At 41.7% G+C, this 24,480-nt stretch overlaps 1 protein-coding gene and 1 long non-coding RNA gene across 3 annotated transcripts in view; one reads left to right on the forward strand and one right to left on the reverse strand.

The window, feature by feature from the left end:
* LOC144901699 (uncharacterized) overlaps window positions 1-23,012 on the reverse strand; it is a 149,088-nt gene extending 126,076 nt beyond the window's left edge. The window contains exons 1-3 of one of the 2 annotated variants that reach the window (XR_013629761.1): window positions 22,284-23,012; window positions 21,993-22,115; window positions 20,481-20,625 (exon numbers count right to left, since the gene is read on the reverse strand). This is a non-coding gene — a long non-coding RNA (uncharacterized LOC144901699). Of the gene's footprint in view, window positions 1-20,480; window positions 20,626-21,992 lie in introns of both variants that reach the window. The other variant, XR_013629760.1, reaches the window with a different exon arrangement.
* Window positions 22,571-24,470, forward strand: id2a (inhibitor of DNA binding 2a). The gene is made up of 3 exons (XM_058090404.2): window positions 22,571-23,039; window positions 23,121-23,182; window positions 23,797-24,470. Exons 1-2 carry the CDS (start codon window positions 22,674-22,676, stop codon window positions 23,175-23,177), a joined length of 423 nt encoding a protein of 140 aa, XP_057946387.1. The 5' UTR covers window positions 22,571-22,673; the 3' UTR covers window positions 23,178-23,182; window positions 23,797-24,470.
* The last annotated feature ends 10 nt before the right edge of the window (window positions 24,471-24,480 follow it).

Raw genomic sequence — 24,480 nt, forward strand, 5'->3', positions numbered from 1 at the left:
AAGGGGGGAAATATTAGAATCATCTGTACTTTTCACAACTCTTTTTTTTTTGTTCTCATACACAAAGTAATTCTTGTAATTTTATTATTATTATTATTTTGCTTAATGTTCACTGGAGGGGGATTTCTTCATTCAGTTTGTTGTCAGAATCAGAATGATGACTTTCATAATGTTTTAGGATAAACAATTATAATAAATATTTGATTAATATATATAATAATACATTATTATTATATTATATATTACATTATATATAATGTTTTTGTTCTTGTTTTTATTCCCATATTTAGTATTTTTTTGTACTGTATTATATATTTTCAGCCCTGTGATTGGCTGGCGACCAGTCCAGGGTGTACCCCGCCTCTCGCCCGAAGACAGCTGGGATAGGCTCCAGCACCCCCGCAACCCTCGTGAGGAGAAGCGGTACAAAATGAATGAATTGTATATTTTCAGTGTGCTCATCTCTCTTGAAATTACCTTCTTTTCTAAATATGATTATCACATTTTTTATAATAAAGACTTTTTACAATATTTTGACTTTGAATATTTTTATTTAATTTTCAGAGTGGCCCTTTCCAATAAAATATTGTAGAAAATAATGTAATATTGTGATTCAACTCTGACTTTAATCTTTAAAATTATGACTATTTTATAGTCATAATTAAAAATATGGGGAAACTTATTTATTCACATAATTATACATTTTCTGAGTGTAGTGTATTTTCTGAGTGATTGTACTTTTTTAAGTGTGGTATTTTCTTGTAAAATTACTTCATTCCATAATAAAGAATAAATACACTTCTTGTAATTTTTCCCCTACCATTCCAACTTTATTATTCAATTTTATTTAGCTTCATTATTGTAATTATATGTTTTCTTATTCAGTGACTTTATTATGTTTTGGTTTTTTTACTTTTTCCAAAAAAAACCAAAAAAAAGTCTGAAACCGGACAGGGGTACAAAACCTTTGAATCAGTGTGACACCTCCTATTACCATTTTGCTGCAGCTAATTTGTCACAACCATTTAGGGCGCGTACGACTGAGCATTCTATTGAGTTATCCAAATGGCACGTGCAAACCACCCCCTTTTCACACACACACACACGCACACACACACACACACAAAGACACACACGGAGCCCATCATTTGTGACCATTTGGATGCGAGACAAATAGATGGGCAGACAGAGAGACAGAAGGAAGGCAGATGACTGGCTTTGACCAGCTTTGTGGGGATGTGTGCAGACGGACACACGGACCCACAAATGAGTGTCTACAATCACACGAGACAGATAGACGGACAGAAGGTATAGACTTTTTTTGTGTGTGTTTTCACGCACGTGTTTGTGCGTCAGCGGATGTCAGAGCAGGTTGTGTGTTCTTGCAGTGGCAGAGATGAGAGCGAGAGAAAGAGAGAGAGAGGGAGGGAGCAATAGAAAGAGGAACAGGAAGCTGCTCTCCTGGAGACAGATGGACTGCCATGCTGTGGACACACACACACACACACACCAGTACAAAGGAGAACACATCAGAGTGTCACTGCTGCAAACACACAAACATCCTAAAGAGGCATCATGGACTTACACAACTTTACATTGGCAAAAAGGCCCTAAAATGTAAATGGCTCCATACACACACACACACACACACACACACACACCAGGTGTTAATCCTGCCAGGTATGTGGTGACATCCTCGTCACACCCAACTTGAGAGCCGTGGCGGATCTAGGCTATGCCAGGTTGTCGCACAGGATGTGCTGCAAACACACCAACACATGTGATCCTTCTTTTGCTCTCTTTTTGAAGCTAAGCTGGGAGAGTCCTCACAGCAGCATGGCACACTGCTGCATGAGTTTTGGGGTGTCTCGTGAGGAGGTGTGAGCGTCTGTGAAGGTGTGCGTGTGTGTGTGTGTGTGTTGTAGGTGTGTTTCGCAAGATTGCCAACACATCTCCTCACAGCGAGAGCCCTATAGGAACAGAGACATCTGTGGAGTGAAAGGACGCCAGCTTGCATGGTCGTCTCAGGAGATGGAGAGGAAGAGGAGACAAAATGAGGGAGGAGAGGAGAGGGCAGGAAAGGAGCTTACTGTTTAGTTTAGATGTAGAAATCAAAAAGAAAGCTGACGTACCTACAGTATGACGATGGCAGGTAGTAGCTGAAATATGAACTTTATTTCCATAACTATTCATTCTAGGAGCCAAGGGCTACCTTTCTACTCTTAATATGAAGACCTAATTATCTGTCTAGAAGTCTTATGACTTCATTTTCACCAAGTTTGAATATTTTTGGATAATAGAAAGTTGTTTCCACCTTTTTTTTAATGACAGCATATGACTTTATTCTTGTACTGTACTACTCGGTGTGGTTTTATGGAAAATTACTTCATCCTTTTTTTCCACAGAATATTAGAATATTAGGGCCTTATCCTGATAAAAACATATTTGTAGTGTAACAACAACAAAAAACAATTTATTATTTAAAACTACTTAAAAATAAAAATCTTCATATTATAATTATGACTTTTCCCCAGGTTTTTTCATAATGTTAAGACCTAATTCTGTATAAATTATGACTGTATTTAAAAAATAGATTTGTTTAATCTTTTTGTAGTATTTTTCCATTTTTCTAGTATTTCAACCTTATCCCCCAATGAGGTTATTTTTTAATTGTTATTGTATTTTTTGTAATCATTTTTAGACTTTATTTTCAATATGACTTTATTGATCTATTAGTTGTTAGTTATTGGATAAATAAAAGTTATAAAGCCATTTCTAAAGCTTTGTGAGAGCCACTAGTCACAAATGACAAAAACATAGAACAGTGGGGAACCTCCCCAGGAGTGACTGGCCAACCAAAATTGGCCCAGGAGCACAAGAGACCATTCCATCTGGTGTAAAAGTAACGTCACAATTCAAAACACCATACCGACAGTAAAATATGATGGTGGTAGTGTGATGGTCTGGAGCTGTTCTGCTGTTTCAGGACCTGGAAGACCTGCTGTTTTAAATGGAACCATGAATTCTACCCAAGTCTACCCAAAAATCCTAAAGGAGAAGGTCCGGCCATCTGTTTGTGACCTCAAGCTGAAACCAACTTGGGTTGTGCAGCAGGATAATGATCCAAAACACACCAGCAAGTCCACCTCTTAATGGCTGAAGACAAATAAAAGGAAGACTTTGGAGTGGCCTGACCTGAATCCCATTGATGTGCTGTGATATGACCTTCATGCAACAAACCTATATGTCCAGCTTACAAACACATCTCAGTCTCGGAACAACAATTCCTCATTGTCACTAGGCTAGCACGAGATACAGTCAGGGACACTCCGAACATCGCAAAAGCGTATTTATTATGCATGTACGTCTGTTCTTAATAAAGAAAAACATTATCACTTATGACTTATTTTGTAGCTCTTAATGCAGAAGAACAATTTGCTGCATTTACGTATGCTGGAATATCCCAGAAAAAAAAACCTCAAAACACTTAAGTTATGTGGCGTCTTTGAATGTAACCCGTCATTGCTCATAACTACATGGTTGGTGTTCTTCAAATGTTCTACTGCTATTAAATAAATGAGATTAAGGTACATATATTTTCAGACATTACTCTATTCAGCATGTTGCCGTGTCCGAGCGATGGTGGTTGAGGAGAGAGTGGGCTTGGAGTGAGTTCAGTAGATGAAGTGTTCAGTGGACAAAATGCACGCCTGTTGGTCGTTCTCTGGCAGAGGAGAGCAATGATGTGGAAAATAATATTCTCACGATCAACTGGCAAAGTCCCAACGATTGACTGATGGCTCACAATCGTGTTGGCGACCCCTGATTTCTCAATGTCAGCTAACAGTACAAATATGGGAATTTTCTGATGTGGGCAGTTTTTTTGTCTATAGACCCCCCCCCCCCCCCAAAAAAAAAAACATGGCTCAAGTGTTGCCCCCTTTTCAGTCACTGTATGATGTATACAAAATGAAAAGCCACCTCACCAAAAATGACGATCATAAGCAGATCATCCAACAGGTATTAGCGGCGACAGTTCATCCATAACCCCGCAAGTGCCGCGGGCTGCAAATAGAACGGATGACAATACAAGCAAATGTCCTCATTGTGTGCACAAGTGAGCGCTCTCGAGCAGATGTGCCCCGCGGCACCTTGGGAGTATATGAGCCAGGCAACAGGACACAGGTGCACCTGCTCTCTGCTCTCCATAAAAGGTCAGCCAAAGTCATACGGGCATGCAACCTCCCAGTATATTTGCGTGCCAGCCACCGTGGAGAAATAACAATGAAAGCATGGAAAAGGCGTGTGTGTGGGATTTTCACACAGTCGGCAGTGTCCAACGTATTGATGCATTCAATGCCTTTTTTCTTGTAAAACACCTTAATGAAGCTCATTTTATTCAATCTAAATAGCCATCATTGCCACATGTGCCGCCATGGCGGTTGCCAAACAGCATTTGCAGCCATGTGAGCAGGTATACAGGAGGAAAACATGTGCAGGCGGACCGCTGCCAGGCGAGACAGAAGGTCCGCAATGATGTTTCACTACATAGATTATGCAGATTTCGAGAAGGTAGGTAGGTATAGCTGATACAGAGCAAGCGAAGAAGGAAGAGATGCACGGATGAGAAGAGGGTGGGGTGCGGGGGGGGGGGGGGCTTGATAGGAGGGCTGCGTGCAGGCTACAGCTGGCAGAGGGATTCCCACAGCCAACTGTCTATGTAGAGGAGCTCCTTAACAAGCACACAGGCCTCTCAGAAAGGAGCTTTAAAGTGGCCACATGGCCTGGCCAGCACTGCAGAGCCCAGCCCAGCAGCAGGCAGGCTTTACTGGGACCCTACACACACACACACACACACACACTTACACAAGCAATGGTGCACACAGAAGCTCAAACAAGACTCAGTCGGCCAGCTGCTGACAGGGACAAGTGTGTCCAGAGTGATAAATGTGTATGTGTGTTATAAGGAGGGGAGGTAAATATACTGCTGTGTGTAGCATGTGATAGTTATTGAGGTCACTATGTAGAAAATATCTCCTAAGGGTCAACACAATACCTTCCCTTACATGAAAACAAATCATTTCCAAGGTCAAACTCATCATAAAACAAAATTTATTAATTGGTTACAATTTCCGGCACAGTGTTCAAGTGGTTAGCATGTTGGCCAGGAGATTGTAAGACCTGGGTTCAAATCTTTGTGTGGCGTTTGCATGCATGTTAGTTTAATTGATTCATTCATTCATGCATTTTCTACCGCTTATCCTCATGAGGGTCGCAGGGGTGCTGGAGCCTATCCCAGCTGTCTTTGTGCAAGAGGCGAGGTACACCCTGGACTGGTTGCCAGCCAATCACAAACAACCATTCACACTCACATTCATACCTATGGACAATTTGGAGTCACCAATTAACCTAGCATGTTTTTGGAATGTGGGAGGAAATCGGAGTACCCGGAGAAAACCCACACATGCACGGAGATGGCCGAGGATGGGATTGAACTCGGGGCTCCTAGTGAATGTGATTGTGAATGATTGTCGATTGGCTGGCGATCAGTTGGGATAGGCTCCAGCAAACCCCGGCAACACTTGTGACGATAAGCAGCATGGATTTATAGTAATAATTTAAGATTTGACATGGTTAAGAATACTTTGACCACAGTCAAGATTAATACATTATATTGTAATATTATACTTAAGTTTAAATGACTTATGGTGGACTGGTTTTTAATTGTGTAAAAAAAAAGTGTTTTGCATTTGCTTATTCTTTCACTTGATGTGTATTCTTCTTTTCCCCCTTTCTAGGCTGTATCATCTTCTTTTGGACGTTATTTGGAGTTATTTTTCTGATCTTTTCTCCCTGAACTGCAGCCTCTGCTGACATGACATGTTCAAACTCCTACATTTTGTGCAACTTTACAGACCCCCAAAATATTGGCCAAAGTTCACAGTTCATGCTCCAGCTCCTACTGTGGAGTGTTTTTTTAACAGTGCTCCTATTAGCATACACAGTAGTTCATCATCAGTCATGTTTACACCAAGTTTGGAATCAAAATGATTTGTGATGCTTGATGCAGAGTACAGATTGTTTCTTTTTTGTGCGAGGTTTGACTATATTATGCTCGTAAAAGGTAACATTGGATGCAGCTGTATTGGATCTGACTGTGCAGGTGTACCTAATGAAGTGTCAAGTATATCTTCAGCAACAAAAGGCTGTGTTTCTTGGCGCGCTCGGCCTTTTCTCACCATCACTATGCCGGACCACCGCTAACACTAATGTCACAGCATTAGCATTTCAAGGAGCCTCCATTAAGGAGGGCAAGAAAAGCCGCTCTCGGCAGGGGGAAAATCCATTTTGTCCCGGGCTCCAACATCTGCTGCAGCCGTCCCCGGCCAGAAGGACACTAGGGATAAAGCCCGAAGAGCCCTCTGATTTACTGTAATGACACACAGACAGATAGACGGACAGACGGGCAGAATGGGCAACCATATGCGGAAGCGCGGGAGGAAAAGGGGAAGAGACAAAAACAACTTCTGTCTCGCTGTCTGTCATTTTTTTTTTTCCGTGGTGCCTTTTTTGCGCGCTTATGTCAGTGGTGGGAAAGGCGGGGTGCCAGATTCTGCTCTGTGAAAGTCCGCAGTTGTACAGATAATAATAGAAGAAGGCCATAAAAATAGCATATCATCATCATAACATGCTGATGAGAGTGTGAGAACTTTGCACGATTGGTCATCATGTGGACTTGACCCAAAAGGAGAAGTCAGAAAGAGAACTTGAGAGACTTGATCCCGCCTCAATCAGTCCAAATTAAACCAGAGCAGTTCTACTTGAAAAGCCTTAAACACAAACATTTGGCCACCAGTCACTGCAGCTTCAGTGTTGCAGACAAAGGACATGTGCAAGCGTGGGGCTCAGCATCACTGTTGCAGAACATCACCAACTGGCCTGGCATTCACATTACAGCATCCCACCACTTGTAAGATATTTGCAATTTCTTGTCATCCCTCGCCACTTTACAGTTCAAATCTCACAGCTTCATTTTGTCAAAGTTTTTCAAAAATATGTTAATAAATCATGCTGTTCTGTGGTTGATGTTTCTACTAATAGGTCGCATTTAACATATTTAAGCTCATGTTAGAGAATAGAAGGAATTCAAAAGACACATTCAAAGACCGCAATGCTGTAGCATTCTACACTATTCACTAAGTGTCAGTAATGTCCGGTGAGACATTCAAGTACCAGACTTGATCAGCGAAAAAACAGGCTTTTATTGCAGGTTTGAATCGTGTCACAACAGGCATAATAATACAGAGTAAAAACTCTGCGTTTACTAAAACAATGTGTATTTTACAGTTTAGTGTGTACAAACTGTATAGAGTTCAGATACTTTCAGGTCATATGTAGTATACACACACTTTGTTGCTAAAACGGATGCGCTTTGTTTTGTCTAATAAAGGCATTAAGTCACCGACAGAAACCTCACGAGTCACAGCGAGTGTAGCAATAATACATGTCTACTCGGGCAATCAGGGTTTTGTTTACAATGATTGACGTCTAATGACGGTGCAAGAAAGCGGTACTTAGAGAAAAACTCAAGTCTCAGCCACAGAAGTTGTAGTACATGTGGGCTCATTTAGTGGAATCATGTTGCAAAAAACGGACATGTCCAGAGAAATGTCAACACAAGGTCACCACAAGGTTTAAAAAAATGATGGAGTTAAAGTTATTCATAGCACAGTGGAAACTCAAATGATCCAAAAGTCAAAACAAGTTGGAGTTCCAAAGTAAAAAATAACAAAAAAAAAATTGCAAGGAAACCTGGAAATCTAACAGTTGTAGTAGTTTTACTCTATTTTAGTTGTCTTTAGTTTGTTTATGCGTCTCTTTCGTACGTTTTTTAAAACATTCCCTGCACACTCAAAAAAGTTACGCTGCCATTTTCTATAGCACTTGTCCTCGTTAGGCTCGGAAAACCCAAAATGTGTTCCAATTTTACTTTATTTTGGTTTTATTTGGCTTGGTTACACAGTGGTTAACTCCTTGTATGACAGTTAATAATGTTAAAATGCTACTAAAATGTTAAATCTTAAATAATTCCTTTCAATAAAAGGGTTATAATGGCCAACTTGTAAGACAACCAGCATCACGGAAGTGTTTGCGATTGTGTTCCAATTTGGAGGTTCCACTGTAGTTGTCGTAAAAAAACACAAAAGTGAGCCAAAGATAGTTAAAAGGTGTCTGTCCACCCTGGGTGAAAACGTGTTTTTTCCATTCTTGAGTGGCATTATGTAATGAACCTTGTAATGATGTAGCGTGTGACCTTCCCTCCGACCAAAGTGATCGTTTGTGACCCTGCGGCGCCACAGCATTGATACGTTCATGTGTCAGATTGGCAGCAAACTACATGATGATAGCACATTCCCAACACAGCCGCAATTGCTGAAAAAAAAACAAAAACACTTAACCACTGGGAATGGAGTGACATAACACAACACCGCCATGATGGATTGCCGTACATCCAAGCAACATCAACAAAAAAAACCTCATTCATTCCTGATAGCGTTTTTTTTTGTATGTGTGTGTTCTCACAGCACAGTTTATCTTAAGTGTTCAGTTCATCTTAATTTGAAATATATTGAAGGAGTTTGAACAGATGACGTGCTGGGAAGAGTCTTTCGAGGCAATACATCACAAAGAAAGCAAACAGTTGAAAAGTTGACAGTTGAACGGGAAAGTTTGGTTTGGAGGAACTAAAAACAGTTTGGATGACATTTAAATTGTATTCCAAGCATCTCACTATGGTGTGTGTGTTGATGTCATCAGGATGCACCATGTGAACAAATGTACTTGGACTCCTGCAAAGCATAAAGCTGGTGGAGCATCAACTCTTTTAGAGTGAAGATGTTGAGTGTTTCTATGGGATTTGGGGAGTCATGTTGGTAACAATGGTAAACTAACTTTTTCACACCGGATCGGAAGCATGCAGCTGCGGACAACACAACAGAAGGGGGCAAGTAGTTGGCACCGCCCATCCCTACAATGTGCCTAGGGTCCTGTGATCTGTGTGCAAGGTGGTGCATTCTGTATTTGTCCAAAGGATGTGCATCAAAGCATTGTTTACAGAATAAAATCACTCTGTTAGTCCTTGTTGGCCTAATGGTACAGACTACTCCCTTTCAAAGCAGAGGGCTTGGGTTTGATCACAGCCTTGGACAGTTTCTGGCAGGCAGTTTGAAGCGAAAAGTTGTGTTTTATGGGGTAAAAAGTCAATGTTCTTCAGGCGCTGCCAGGCCAAAATAAGACATTTTGCGTCTAACATGTCCAAAAATGTCTCAGGATGATGAAGAATTAAGATTTCAGTCAGTGGTTTTCCAGGTGTGAGACACTAGACAAGTGCAACAGCTTGACAAAAATAAAGAAAACAAGACTTGAAACCTACTAACCTAACAATTATTTTTTAGTTCCTGCAGTGAGAGGTCACCCCTGTTCTAGACCAACTTCTGATCTTAAATATTTTTTCCTTACAATGTCTATTTCTGCAGCACACACACACAAAAGGATGATGTCACAATGAGTTACATGACAAGTCAACCTGCTGTGAGCACCTGGCTGCTTTTGCCACCAAGAAGCCATTACACATCAGAGGGCCTTTTTAGAGAGTCGCACAATTGCACAGCACAATAAAAGTCAACATAACACCAGAGAACGAGGTCAACGGCCCCATCACCAACCTGACTGATGGGATGGCTTCTATTCTGTGTGGTCCAGAGCTGACTTACTTTTCTCTCTCTCACACACACACACACACACAATCATTGCCGCAGGTCTGCTTTGAGGCTCCATCACTAACAATTATCTCTGGTGTGAGCTCACACGGGGCACCTCAGTGTCTGGCCGCACACACAAACTACTACGTTTGTAGCAACTTGAGGTAAAGTGCACGTGTGTGTGCATTGTGGTGAATTTGAACTGACTTGTATTTCATTTGAAGTGAAAATGCGCCTCCGATGTCACTCATTAAACAGCATCTCAGGTTAAGTGTAAGTTGGTTTGTTTTTTGCAGCAGCATCAACAAAGTATAAAAAGAAGAAGAAGAATACACACAGGATGTTACGTAAACAAGGTAAGGTGAATGTGGAAATTACACAGACATTCTCCTTACATGACAGTCACCGTTTTGTGTTAAGAAAAAATGTTACTGCATGAAGTAAGCAGACTTAGAATCGTTTCTAATGTTGATTTCTTTCTGCCATTTTTTTATGAAGTTCTATTAAAGGGGACCTATTATGCTTTTTCCTCATTCCTGACCTATAAATGTTTTATTTTCGTGTTAAACGGTGCCAATACATCAGACAAAGAGGTTTGTGCATTTGGAAGTGAGCCCTGAAAGCAGGTTTGGATGGCTCTGCGCACTCCGTTTTACAGAGTTCAACTGACGTCACTGCGACCCGCACTTTCTTATGTGGGCTGAAGATTGCCTGCACTTAGCAAACGCGGACATGCGGAATTGTGTGCATGTTCAAGCTGAATTAAACCATTACGTTTCCAGAAGTCCTCGACAGCTTTTGGAAAAGGCGCAGAGTCTGGAAGATCAGGAAGCTTCTCGCGTGTAGCTGCTCTGTAGGAGTCTACAACTCAATACAAAGTCCAAAAATTAGTATAATAAGTCCCCTTTAAAGCTTCAACTATAACAAATATATGGTGCATTGCATATAATAAAAAAAAGCTAACATAATCTGGGCTTGAATCTGCACTTGGGAATCTCTGTGTGGAGTGGGCATGTTTTCTCCGGGTACTCCAGTTTCCTCCCACATTCCAAAAACATGCATGTTAGGTTAATTAACATGAATTAGTTAACTCAGCTGGGATAGGCTCCAGCATGACCCTGTGACACTAATGAGGATAAGCGGCATAGAAAATGGATGAAAGTTAACGTGTATTGTTTTGTTCCTCAACTGTATGACACGTTAGCAAATATGATTGTTCATCATGATTGTTTTTACACTCAACTCAATGTAGTTTTGGGGAAAAAAATTAATTAAAAAACACTAATATACACTGTAGATAAGTAGTATAAATTTTCAAATTTTAGTAATAGTATATTGATAATGACTTAAAATACTGCTATACTATTGGAATGATGAAGAATGTGACATTATTATAAAATCATATTTGTAAATAATTCTATTGTCATATTTTTGTTATTTCATTTAAAAAATTCTCCCTCTTTTAATTTCCTATATGGCCCTTAATACTACGTAATATAAAATGGCTGAGGAGCTGTGCAAGGGAAAAAAATGGGAGCAGAAGGCTTGCTTACTAGCTATATGTAAAAAAAAAAAAAAAAAAAAAAAAGAAAAGAAAAAGGCTTGTAGTCTTTCTACTCGCGGATCATGTCCAGTGTACACACTCACACTCTCAAACAAGTACACACACTCACACAGCCAGATGGACAGCAGCGCTAAAGCTTAGTTTAATGACAAAAGGACCCTCAATCTGGACACGGATTTATCACTCACTTTAAAGTCCATCTGCGAGAAGTTTGGACTGTAAACAACTACACAGTCTCTCTACCTTCTTGGGCTCGGGTTTGTGCGATTGTGCAACTCCCCAACACACACACACACACATTCTGACACAGACCCCTCAAAGATGCTTAAGGGATGCTTAAGGGTTCAGTTTGGAAACAAGGAAGTGTGGACAAAGAGGTGATGTTGCATCTTCTGATGAGGAGTGAGAGTATTGGATTGTCTGGTGGTGTCCAGAGGCAGGGCATCACGTGGGGCAAGGGAGGTGGTTTTTTTTTTGGAATGGGGGGGTGAGCTGGTAGGCAACTAGACAAGAAGAGTGACAGCACGGAGATAGACTAGCTCGCTATTTATAGGCTGGGCCATCTGCAGAGCTCCCTCTTGTCTTTGGTCATCCTGCTCACAAAGGCTTGGAGGCAGATTCCAGCAGCCCCAGCCGCTCCACTATCCATTCACTATTCATTCCAGCGCCGGCAGCACCATATGGATCCGGCCCCACTGCTGGGCCCTGGCCGGCCCGTTTCTACCCACTTCTAGCGCTCTTTCTTCAGATTGACATGGTAATGAAGCCTGGGTGGCTCTCTTTTCTTTTCTTCTTTTTTTTGCCTTCTTTCTTCCGACGTCTTCCCCTCTTCTCTCTCAAAAGGAGCTGGGATTGAATATGACCGGACCACAACACGCCCGCCCCCCCATCCTCCTCCTCCTTCTTCTTCTTCCTCTCGCACTTGTCACAGACCACTACTCAGGCCAAGCAATTCTAAAATCCAGAATTTACCGATCAATTGGGCGAGCCACACAGTCCAGAGAGCCACAATAGGCAGACAGCCAGACCTATTTTGACTAGGAATAGGTGCAGATTCTGGAAGATCTAGAAAGTTTTCTATGCTGGTTTTCATGTGTAGATGGAGTCCACAACTTGAAAAAGGCCGAAAAGTGAACTTAATAGGTCCCCTTTAAGTCAATGTGGTTTGTTTTAAACCGATTCCTGCGCTGACCATTTTTTGTGTTATATGCACAGATGCCGAAAATGGTCCTATCTTGGAATGTTAAAAGAATCCTTTAACAAAATTCCTGGGTGCAGAAAAATAATTTAATCAGCTCTTTTGTTCCTCCCTTGTTCCATTCTTCCATTTTCGACAATTCCTGAAAATGTCACCCAAATCACAACCTTTAAGTTATTTTGAACTCAAACAGACAAACACCAGCAAAAACATAACGTTCATTCATTCATTCATTCATTCATTTTCTACCGCTTATCCTCACAAGGGTCATGGGTGTGCTGGAGCCTTTCCCAGCTGTCTTTGGGCGAGAGGCAAGGTAAACCCTGGACTGGTCGCCAGCCAATCACACATATAGACAAATACCTATGAATAATATGGAGTCGCCAATAACCTAGCATGTTTTTGGAATGTGGGAGAAAACCCACACATGCACAGGGAGAACATGCAAACTCCACACAGAGATGCCCGAGGGTGGAATCAAACTTGGGTCTCTTAGCTGTGTGGCTTGCACGCTAACCACTCTACAACCGTGCAGCCAAAAACATAATGTAAGTAATAAAAAGTGAGCGCCAAAAAAGTGGGAAAACGAAAAATCAAAGATTAACAAAACAAGCCGAAGCCACACGGTACTGAAATGCAACTGAGGGAGCTACTAAAAAAACGAGTGGGGCTTGCATAAGAACTCATTCAATATAGCAGTTTAAAGGAGGAGTATATGCGCACGGTAGAAAAACAGGAGAAGAAGGTCGAGCTCCTTGGAAGCCAGTGTAGATGTTACAACAATCTGGCAGCGATCCAGTGTGAGGAATTGCTCCCAGGTGAGTGCAGGTGGGTCCGCCTTGGCAGGACCAAAGGAGAGCAGACAGACAGCAGCAGAGCAGCCTTAGAATAGTCGACTATTCTAGTCAGAGTCTGATTTAATTGAATCCTATCAAGAATGTACCATTCTGACTATAGTTATTTTACCAATAATGCATTAGTAATAATGCAATGCAGACCTATACTTATCACGCATTATTAAAATGAGTGGAACAATCCAAGGAGCTGACCTTAGTGCTAGCTCTGAATCCTAGGAGCGTCCGACTTATTGGCTCATAATGTGTGGAACTATTTTGAAAAGGTTGAAGATAAGTCTAGAATTTGAAGTGCAACTTATGCCAGCATCAACCAACATCACTGACTATCATCTATGGAAAAAAAAAAAAAATCAAACGTCCTTAGTCAAAAACTGCCCCATCTCCTACCCAATACTGTACATGCACCGATACACAAGTCACCGCCCCCGCTGGACGAGCCGCATCCTCTTTTTCAGCTCATATCCTCTTTTTAGCTTGACCATCACACTTCAATGAGGGCCAACTGGCAATAAAGCGGAAATGGAATCAGAGAGGGGTGGGTTGTCGGGGATTCCACACAAGGAAGCTGTTTATGATGGCACAAAGCGCGGCCCCGTGGAGAAGTAAGGCGACTGTGAAACGGATCTCACACACACAAGAGCTTCTGTCGGCCTCCCTCTGTTACACTTTGTCCTTTCACTCAAAAGGAACACTTCAAAACAGAATGTCCCCTTCTAAATAACTATGGTTTTCATTCTTGGGATAGTTATTTTGAATTTGTTGCCTCATTTTCCTATTGTTATGTCTGCTTTCCGTTCATTTGACACCTTGTTTCCCCTTGGCAAAGCGGAGTCAAGTGATCATTGACGTCAAATAAAAGCTCATGTCTGTTAGACAATGCTCACTACATGCTCAATTACAGTTAGAGTCCATTTATGTCCATCAATGTAAAAAAAAAAGTGCTTTATTTTAAGATCTGTAGTGATGCCTGTTTTTTTAAAAGTGACTTAACAAGTGATGCTGGAACAGATTAATTAATTTCTATAGAAAATGTGCTTCAAATTTGCCCTGTGATTGGCTGGCGACCAGTCCAGGGTGTACCCCGCCTCTCGCCCGAAGACAGCTGGAATAGGCTCCAGCACCCCCGCGACCCTCGTGAGGAAAAAGCGGTAGAAAATGAATGAATGAATGTGCTTCAAATTCTGAACAATTCTGCTATTAAACAGTTGAATCCTACTGGATTGTCCTGAGAATGTCACACATACATAAAGTATATTGGGGTCGTATTCCAACACAAGAGCGTGTAGTGTCATTGTTGGGCTATAGTGTAGCAGTCACCTTGGGATCAGTGCAGCCTGAGGCGTAGGCCAGCCTAGTTAACCATGCATGCTGTGCTGGGCCTAAACCTAATTAGGTGCCATCCCAATGTCAACACTGCTGATAGAAGACAAGCCTTTTCTTCCTCAAGCCACGCTGTGAAAGGGCTCCAAAGAGCTGCCTTGCACGGCCCCCACCATCTGTAAGCTTTCTGTGCACTGCCACATGACTGTAGACTGCATGTATGCACATTATTTTCATGCCTGCACATGGAAGGAATTGTGGCATCAATTTTTGATCATGTAAGTTTTTCACAACACACTATACCTCGTTTATTGCAGTTAATTTAGTTGATAAGTGAATTTCTGCAAATTATTAAATCAGCTTCTTCCTACTCCTTTTGGACGTGTGGAAGTGTGATTTATGTTATGTAATGTATTTCACTCTAACTTGTATGCATGTTCAAATAAAATTAAACCATTACTGTTATCATATTCTTCTTTGTTTACACCTCTGGCTACTAGCAACCTACCAAGCTAACTAGTGAGCCTCTCTCATTTACTTATTCTAAGTTTAAGAAAACGTTTCAAACGGTATGCGAAAGAAGGCCAACGTAAGAAGCCAAAAACTTACCACTTCCACACAGAATGGGAGGAGAACACGATAAAGTGAGCGATTTTTTTTCCACTTTAGTTGTACTGCCTATTCCCTGCTTGATTAAGAACGGCAGAGTCCTGTCATTTTTGGTAAACCAGGAAGTACCTCGCTAACTAACCAACATACAAACAACTTAATTGTGCTGTATATTTTTTTCATTTTTGTTTGAGGTATTATTGTTTTATTTTTGCTGTTTACATTGAGATGACCCTGCCTCAAAGTAAAAGTCGTTATGAACCAGGAAGTCACCTTTTCTTCATAGTTCAACCTTGTTGGAGGTCTTTGCTCTACTAAGTGCCATTCTTGTGTCGTTTCCAGTGTTATTTATACTCACTATTCCCCCTCATAGCACCAAAATGGCACACAATCCCCAATTAAGGTCGACCAAATATGGCATCGCGGTGCTTGGAGGTAAACACATACGATCCCAGTGTTGCCTTTTTAATGTGTCATCAAACTGTCCTCTAATTCCATTTATACGGATAAAACCCTCTCACAAACAGATTACCTGCTACATACGAGGCCCCTCTTTCACTGTGTAATTGTGGCACGCCGCCACATCCTCCCACTGCTTCTTACTCCATTAAAATACAGATGAGAGCCTTTTACAGCACGGGCCAACAGCAACACCTCCCAGCTAATCCACCGCGCAACACAAACATCAGATGAATTATCTGTAATGGAGACGACTCGCTGCTGGCACAGCTGATGCAGGACTCAAACAAAACGCCGGTTTATTTTTGGTTAGTGTTTGGATTTTTTTTTTTCTGATTGGGCTTTTCATGTAAGTAATTAGCTGGCAAATATAGAAATCCCCGCTTTCCATCGACAGGGTGTTAGGTGCGCTTCCAGCAGTTCTTTTTCCCTCTCCGGCAAGGGGGGGGGTTAAGGAGAAGTTTCTTTGCATTCAGCATTTTAACTGGTCTGTCTTCTGAGTCCAATGCAAGTGTGTCCACTCTCACTGCAGTCTCCTCCGTGTGTCGCCATCTCATCTGCTTAGTGAGCTCTATTTATTCGCCGCATATCCTTTTAATGCCCAATCTTGGCAAGGGTGCGTGAAATCCAGCACCTTAATTCCATTAGCTTATTACTCCAATAAGTCCCAATAATATAAAGCCACACACACACATACACACATTCACGAAGCCTGAAACTACCGCAGCCATACAGTAAATGCTCCCTCTGGGCCTTTTTTAATAACGCTAATAGAAGCTAAAGGTTGGTCCTGTTTTGCTGATATCAAAATAAACGGTCGTTAACCCGGGCAAACTTTAATGAAGGGGAGTGTTCTAATACGTCCCAAGCAGTACCAAGCAATTTGGGTTAGTTTTTTTGGTCAAACGTTATGAAAGCTCCCCTAGTGTAGATACACAGTACCTAAGGAGTACCTACTATGGATAAGTGATTGACAAAGATGAGTTGACTGAGATGCACTACTTCACTGCAACCAGCAGAGGCACTGTTTATTCAGTCTCAACTAATTTTCTAATTGACATTGACATCAGCAAGGGTGAGTTGAGCTACATCCACAAAGAACTACCACAGTCATCTCTCGGTGGTGGTTCATTTAGTTTCAGACCTGACCCGCGATATATGAATTTCCACAAAATAGGATTCAATATTAATATATTTTTGTAGTTAGAGTACAGAAAAACAATGTGAAGTAATTAAATGACGTGAAAATTTCATACAATTTTTACCTTTATTCAAAACTCTTGTTAATTGGCGACTCCAAATTGTCCATAGGTATGAATGTGAGTGTGAATGGTTGTTTGTCTATATGTGCCCTGTAAGTGGCTGGCGACCAGTCCAGGGTGTACCCCGCCTCTCGCCCGAAGACAGCTGGGATAGGCTCCAGCACCCCCACGACCCTTGTGAGGAAAAGCAGTAGAAAATGAATGAATGAATGAATGAAAACTCTTGTTGGCGAAGACGGAGAAAGAGGAGGAGAGAAGATGCCATCATCACACTATGCAATGTGTTATTTTTTTGATTCAATAGTGCTTTTCACCTTCTTTATGAAATTGCGGGCACTTGCAATGTTCTTTTGCCCTTTGGCAGGTTATTGAGCAGATGTACTCAAAAACTGCATGGACAGTGATTCAGAAGTGCATGTGGTGTTTTGTTTGGGGACTCAATTTCAATGACACGATACTTGATTTTACTTTGTTGCATGTATGTAAACCAAGACGGTGTACTAAAACCAAAGTTCAATTTTGAAAACAGAGGTTGGTCTGTGTTCATTCATTCATTCATTCATTTTCTAGCGTTTATCCTCACGATGGTCCATGGGGGTGCTGGAGTCTATCCGAGCGTCTTCGGGTGAGAGGCGGGGTGCACCCTGGACACATATAGACAACCATTCACACTCACATTCATACCTATGGACAATTTGGAGTCGCCAATTAACCAATTATTTGGTCGGCCTCAATATATCGCCATGTGCATGCATGTCACTTTTTCCTCATCTCCCGCCTCTAAACAGAAGAGTGGTCACAGCAGCATGGCAGTTGGTGATATCATGTACTACGTGCATGCACACCAGCCACTTACCCTCTACTACAATGCTTTGAACACCTTTCATCAAGAAAATAATAAAATATGACATTGGACGTTGTAGCTTTGCAGTAAAGTTACATGCTGGAGAAGCATCAAAAGCGCAACTACAGCCGTCTCGCCTACACACTCACCCGTAGAATCGAGCCAAATTGGGGTTACTAAGCTGAACTTCAGGGATTCTAATCAAAACTGCAAGTTTCTCCACCAGCCTCCTGGTCTGAATGTGGCCCAGCAAGCTTTACTTAGACTCTTCATTGAAAGAGTAACTCTCCTTTTGTATACAAGAGGGTCTGTGAAGGGAGCAGAAAGAGAAAGTTAAGTGTCAAATAAGTGCAGAGTGAGAAAATGAGGACAGGTGAGCTGAAAGACAAGACAAAGAGAAAGTAACAGGGATTTTAAGTGAAAGGGGAAAGGCAATCGAGAGCGTCTGCACTGCTTGGTCTGATCCTCTGTGAGCCGATGAGATGGCTGAAGAGGAGGAGGAGGAGGAGGAGGAGGGGGGATGAGCGATAAGAGGCCAAAAGGATTATGACCGTGAGAACCTTTGTTGTTGTGATGCGTCCAATGATCCACCTGACCACTTCAACGTGCTCATTGCCACAAATCTGCATGTGAGGCCAGGGTAAGATATCACGGTACCTTGGTGTCAAACTGAGACCAGGACGAAAGCGATAACACGCTGGTTCGGTGGGTTTCTTGTCTGAACGAGGAGGTGGAGTATCTCGCAATCTCACATTTCAGCAGCCATTTTGTCATACTGTATCTCCTCCAGAGACAATACTAAAATACTAATACTAAAAACGAAAGGGTAGCCAGTGTACAGCTTATATACTGTAGCAGGATAGCTTTATTATCCCATGAACATGACTCTGGTGTTGCCAGCTATTTTTTACAACAGTAAATTCATACTGTTACACGAGCTGCACACGGACTACTCGAAAGTATGTCCAAGTTTCATTTTTACAGTATTATCTCTTGAGAAGAAACACTGCTTGTCCGCATCCACAATAATACAGTACATGTTACCGTTATGACTCAGGTTGCATGTGATTTCATCTGGTACTTCTGCTTCTACATAGGAACATAGTAGACTATCAGTCATCCTGTATAGTATCCAATGAAAACACTACTTAAAGTAACAGCAAGTAATACATATTTTCTCTGGTGGTGTTCTTTGTACTCTATGTACTTACACCGTGACAGGAAATAATTGAGACATCGCTTTAAAAAGGTAAGATTCCTACATGTGGTTAATTTAAATAATGAAACCAAGGACAGTAGCAGCTCTGTAGAGATGCACTTTGGAGAAACGCACAGAGCCGTTACACTCCCTACCAGAGAGGAGTTCTCATAACCTCATTTCAGGTCTCAATTCCCCTTGGAATAGAGGAAGCTGACCAAGTGTGGGACCGAAACAAGAGCCAGGTCACCAGTTGGAAAAGTTCCTCAAACTTGTGAGATATGGGATATAGGATATATGCTACACGATATGATAATAAATAGATAAATAACAGTATCCATAGATTGTTAAAAAAAAAAAAAAGTTAACCTCACTGTAGATATTCCCACACGGGTTGGATTCGGGGGCGTGGCGTATAATCATAAGCCACGCCCCCACATAGTGGACCACTGCGAGAGTTTGCACTACACAGTGTGAGACTCAAACACACGACGGTAAGGACGTGTTACAATGCAGGACACGTTTGGTTTTCGATTTTTAATAATTATGGAGAGCTTGGTGACGAAAAGGACACTGCCGTAATTTTGCGAGTGACTTCGTGTGGTCGTTTGACTGTCAGTTTGGAAAACATAAGTTGGACAAAAACTGTGAAACTACTGTTTTTGGTGTGTTTAGTGTTGTTAAAGCAAGGCTCAATCAGCCGGTTTTACAATGCTATTTGCACTAATAGCAACAACAGCTGACTCCGAGGCGACAGAAGACTACATACTACATTCACATACTTGTTTCAATTACCATCAGTTGTATAGAGGAGATTGTGTTTTGGTAGTTGCATGCAAATTAATGACTGCAGGAGCGGCTAATATCTGTTAAAAACTAGCCTGAAATAAAGCCCAGTGACACGTTGCAAAACCAACACAAATAAATATAACCTTTTATAATTAAAGAACTATCTAATATCATTTTTAGAACTATATCAAAGAAAGAGTCCTGCAAATAAATAACTACATGAAAGTCAAACACATTATAAATAATATAGAATAGTAATAGATATCAAATTAATCTAATACAATTCTACATTCATAATTAAATAATGTTCATATTTAATTTTAGAATATATTACATTCGAATATATGTGCTCAAATATTATCAAACTAGCAAATTATTAAATGCATACAGTCATTTTTGGTACATATGTCTTGAAGTTGTGCGTCACAACATTAGGTACACACAACTCCATTTGCGACCAGTGAAGTAAACAGTACACACTGTTTACTTTTAAGCTTTTCAAACTGGGGGAACTGGTCTTCCCACCTCAAACAAATGCAGGCAAAACACAACATTCCATCACTTGCCCATGGTGTGCGTGCGTGCGTGCGTGTGTGTGTGTGTGTGGACGTGTACGGACCTCGGGTCGATCAGCTGAGAACCAGCCACCAGCATTGACGCTCCGACGTTGCCATGGAAACCGCCTGACCGGCGCCGTGAGGGCTTGCTCGGGGTCTTGTTGTTGTGAGTCCTGTGACGTCACGGCTCCGGCGCCAGAGAGTCTGCTGCAAAGAGAGAGAGGAGAAAGAGCGTGAAGACCCTCATGATGATGATGATGATGATGGTGGTGGTGATGCTCTTGCACCATGAGTCCCTGACCTCTCAGGGGCGGGGGAGGGGGGGGGGGTCATATGTATACTACATACAGTATGTTGTATGTACGAATGTTGCACCCACCACAATAGACAGGTTAGGTGTTCCTGCAGTACACATGTTCATTCAGGGCCACAACATTAGGTACAGCTGCACAATTCATTAACAATAAATATGTGGCTTTACTTTTAAAATAAAGTTACACTTTGTACCCTTATGTCCCAAATCTATGCCTTAATGAGTAATAAAAATGTAATATATGTTCGTGTTTCTCTTATAGTTAATTTTTATATCAGCGTCAACTCTATAACCACAAGTGCAAAGTTGTGTTTTTCAAAATGTAAAAAGCACAATATTTGTAATGAGGTATTAGTGCTTGCTTGGCAGAGATCAATAACTGATAACTTTGATTTTGATGCATTGTTTTGTTTGATTAAAAAAACAATAAAGTGATATAAATTTCTAAAAAATTTCAAAATTTTTTTGAATAAATATGAAATGTGAACTGCATACAATCATTGCATCACCTCAAGTCATAATTTATTTATATACATAAAACAAATATTTGTCCTTTTTTGCCATAAGACCACCTGACTTTTCCCACTGACTTAATACAATATTTTACAAAATGAAGTGCAAAGTAAGGCTGATGATACTTCAGTCTTGATTCAGTCAATAATTGATTTGATGTACTATTGCAGTGGTGTTCAAAGTGCGGCACTGGGGCCATTTACGTCTGCAGCTACTTTTTTTTATCAGTCTTCAACATTTTCGTGAAATAAAATGATTTCATTATGAATGTGACAGTTAGATATCACACAGGTCTTTGTCACATAGTATAACACAAAAGCTGTTCAGGTAGCTTGAATGCTCAGCGTGTATCAAAGTAGCCTCTCATATCCTTAGGTTGGACACCCCTGCATTATTTATTGGGGGTAAATTGAGAGTTTATCAAAAACAGCACACGTTTTACCCTTAAGCCCTCATATGGTCCCTAAAATCTTTCCTCCACTTAAGACACATTTATCATTTTTGTGTGTAGTTTGTAGTGGTGTAGATGAATGGTGGCTGAAATATTACCAACAGCTCATATGGGATGCAAAGCACAATAGGGTGGTTGGTGCAGGTGTACCTAATGAAGTGGGCTTTCATATCCTCCATCACTCTGACGCACATTTCGGCTGGAAAGTATTTTGTATGCTGTGTAACGACGTTTAACGAGTAAAAACACTCACACATTAAAAAATCCACATAAATGCAGCGTGTGAATGAGGCTGACCGTTTTTTGACGTCCCCCTTCTTGGTGAAGCTTGGCAGCTCAGCGCAGAAACTTCACACCGGTCCGGACTTGTGTGGATTAATCAGACGCGCTTGTGGTTCGTGTGGATCTAACACACGCGTCCTGGTGACAACAAAATACTGAAAATGCAAGAATCATGTTTTTTTCCCCACATTCATAACACAGTCATTATCAGAGACACGTCTATGAAGCAAAATGTTTCAAGGAGGGGAGGTTTTGTTTGTGAATAAGTGAGTTAATCACTTTGTGTTTTTGAGTTATTGGCCACACCTTGTCAACGTCAATTGCGAGGCTTGTGATGCATTAATTCTCTTGATCAGAAACAGGTAAGGGCTTAATTTTCCAAATTGCCCACCGGAGCTGCTGAGGCTGTCCTGTGGGTTCCGCCTCCTTACTCGCGTTGCCACTGGTAACGACTAGGACGAGAGGTGGGCGTGTGCCGAAGAGAGCCAATAGGAGCGTGAGCCGGCTTTGAGTGATACAATCCGTCCAGCCAATCAGCGCATTAGTCCCGCCTTTCAGTAGCTGCCAACCTGCCGCCTATATAAAGCACTCTGCTGCGCCGTTAATCCAGTCTGACCGATCATCGCTTGAACGAATTGGACTTAAAATAACCAACTGGCTTACTCCCAAGAATCGAAATTCAAACTTAGGAAGAAAATGAAAGCAATAAGCCCCGTACGGTCCTTCCGGAAAAACAACGCCGCCTTGACGGAGCACTCGCTGGGGCTGTCGCGGAGCAAGACCCCAGTGGACGACCCGCTGAGCTTGCTGTACAACATGAACGATTGCTACTCCAAACTGAAGGAGCTGGTGCCCAGCATCCCCCAGAACAAGAACGTCAGCAAGATGGAAATCCTGCAGCACGTCATCGACTATATCCTGGACCTGCAGATCGCGCTCGACACAAACGTCGCACTGGGCACTAGCCTGCATCACCCGTCGCGACCGGGCCAAGGGGCTCCGGCAGCATCCAGGACCCCGCTGACCACCCTCAACACAGACATCAGCATCCTCTCGCTACAGGTACCCGTCTTCTTTCAAGTGGCTCATTTCCCTCTTTTTTGTGAAAACGAGACCGCGTCCAAATAACATGTTTGTTTTCAGTCTCCCGAGTTGCCATCGGAGCTGACGACAGATGACAGCCGGACTCTGCATCGCTAAAGGCGGTAAGTAGTCTGGTGCTCCTGTCTGCTCATGCACGCCGGCCAAGAAGGCTCTTTTATTTGATTTATTACATTTCCAGTCAGCGAACCAATCGGACATTTGTGCCAGTGACATCGCAATATGCTTGTGCAACCTAGATCCAAATACTGCCATATGCTTACAGTAAAAACATGCAGTTGGTGGATATTTATGTGCATGCAATGGAAGCAATTCCTCCCTGTAGGCAGTTGTCAGGCTCGCATTATAGCCTCTTGTGTCTATAATGAAGGGCATGTGCAAGGAGGGAAAATAATGGCTGTTTTGGACGATGTCTGCACATAATTGGTACAAGAAGTGGGTAGGCGCCAGCTGAGCGGCAATTACGATGATTCTTCCCCAGATTGGAAGCTAAACTTGTGCAAAAACATGTGTGTATGTGTGTGTGTGTACATCTGGAGTGCAGGGTTTGCTTAGTATTGGGAGTGTTTGGTTAAATGTTAAAAAACTGTGTGGCTTCCTCCCTGGCGCCAGTCTGTCCGGAACTCTGCCCTGTTTGCCTTTTTCTAAACACGCCTCTCTCTCTTCTCTCTCTCTCTCACTCTATCTCACTCTCTGTCTCTCTCTCAATCTTTTGCAGGTGTTTGGTCAAGACTTTAAAAAAATCACACAGGACCTGGGGAGCATGCAGGGCTTCCCCCCTACTCCTTTACAAAAGAAAGAGAAAACCACACCCCATCCTCTGTCCTCCTCCAGGCCTGCTGGATTATTTTTCCTCCCATCATGATGAGAGACTTTGTGCTTATTATGGGACAATCTTTATGATGTGATGTGCTTTGTTTTTTGGACAATTTGTTATTATTTAACTTAAGATTTATTATTTGTGGGTCCTTTCTGGAAATGGAAGGCGCGTTTATATTCCCAATAGTGGGAGGAAAAATGAGATTATTGTCATGAGGATTATTATTATTGCTATCTCCCCCCTTTCCGCCTTTCCTCTTCTTATTCTCACCCTCCCTGTTGGAAGTCTTCGCTTTTTTGCGGAGGTGGGATCTTGGTTATTTACTGTATAAAAGGAAAAAAGGTTTAGTCTTGTCTTGTCAGAATTGTTGGCACATGAAGGACTGGACGTTGTTTAAAGAAGTAAAAAAAGAAAAAAAATGACCTTGTGAACTCTTCTCGGGAGTTTATCTTGTATAGTTGCAGGCATCTCTGCAAAACGTGTAATGTTGTACTTAATTATGCTGAAACTTTTTATAAAAGTAATGTAAATTGTACCTTTTTTATACAAAATAAATGTCAAAAGCAACCATATTACGATTCC

Source organism: Doryrhamphus excisus, linkage group LG14, assembly GCF_037039965.1.
Source record: "Doryrhamphus excisus strain RoL-2023G ecotype Guam linkage group LG14, RoL_Dexc_Guam_v1.1, whole genome shotgun sequence".
NCBI lineage: Eukaryota > Metazoa > Chordata > Actinopteri > Syngnathiformes > Syngnathidae > Doryrhamphus > Doryrhamphus excisus.

Coding starts and splice junctions, on each gene's coding strand:
- id2a (XM_058090404.2), top strand. CDS start 22,674: ATGAAAGCAATAAGCCCCGTACGGTCCTTCCGGAAAAACAACGCCGCC. Junction 23,040..23,120: donor TCAGCATCCTCTCGCTACAG/GTACCCGTCTTC, acceptor GTTTGTTTTCAG/TCTCCCGAGTTGCCATCGGA.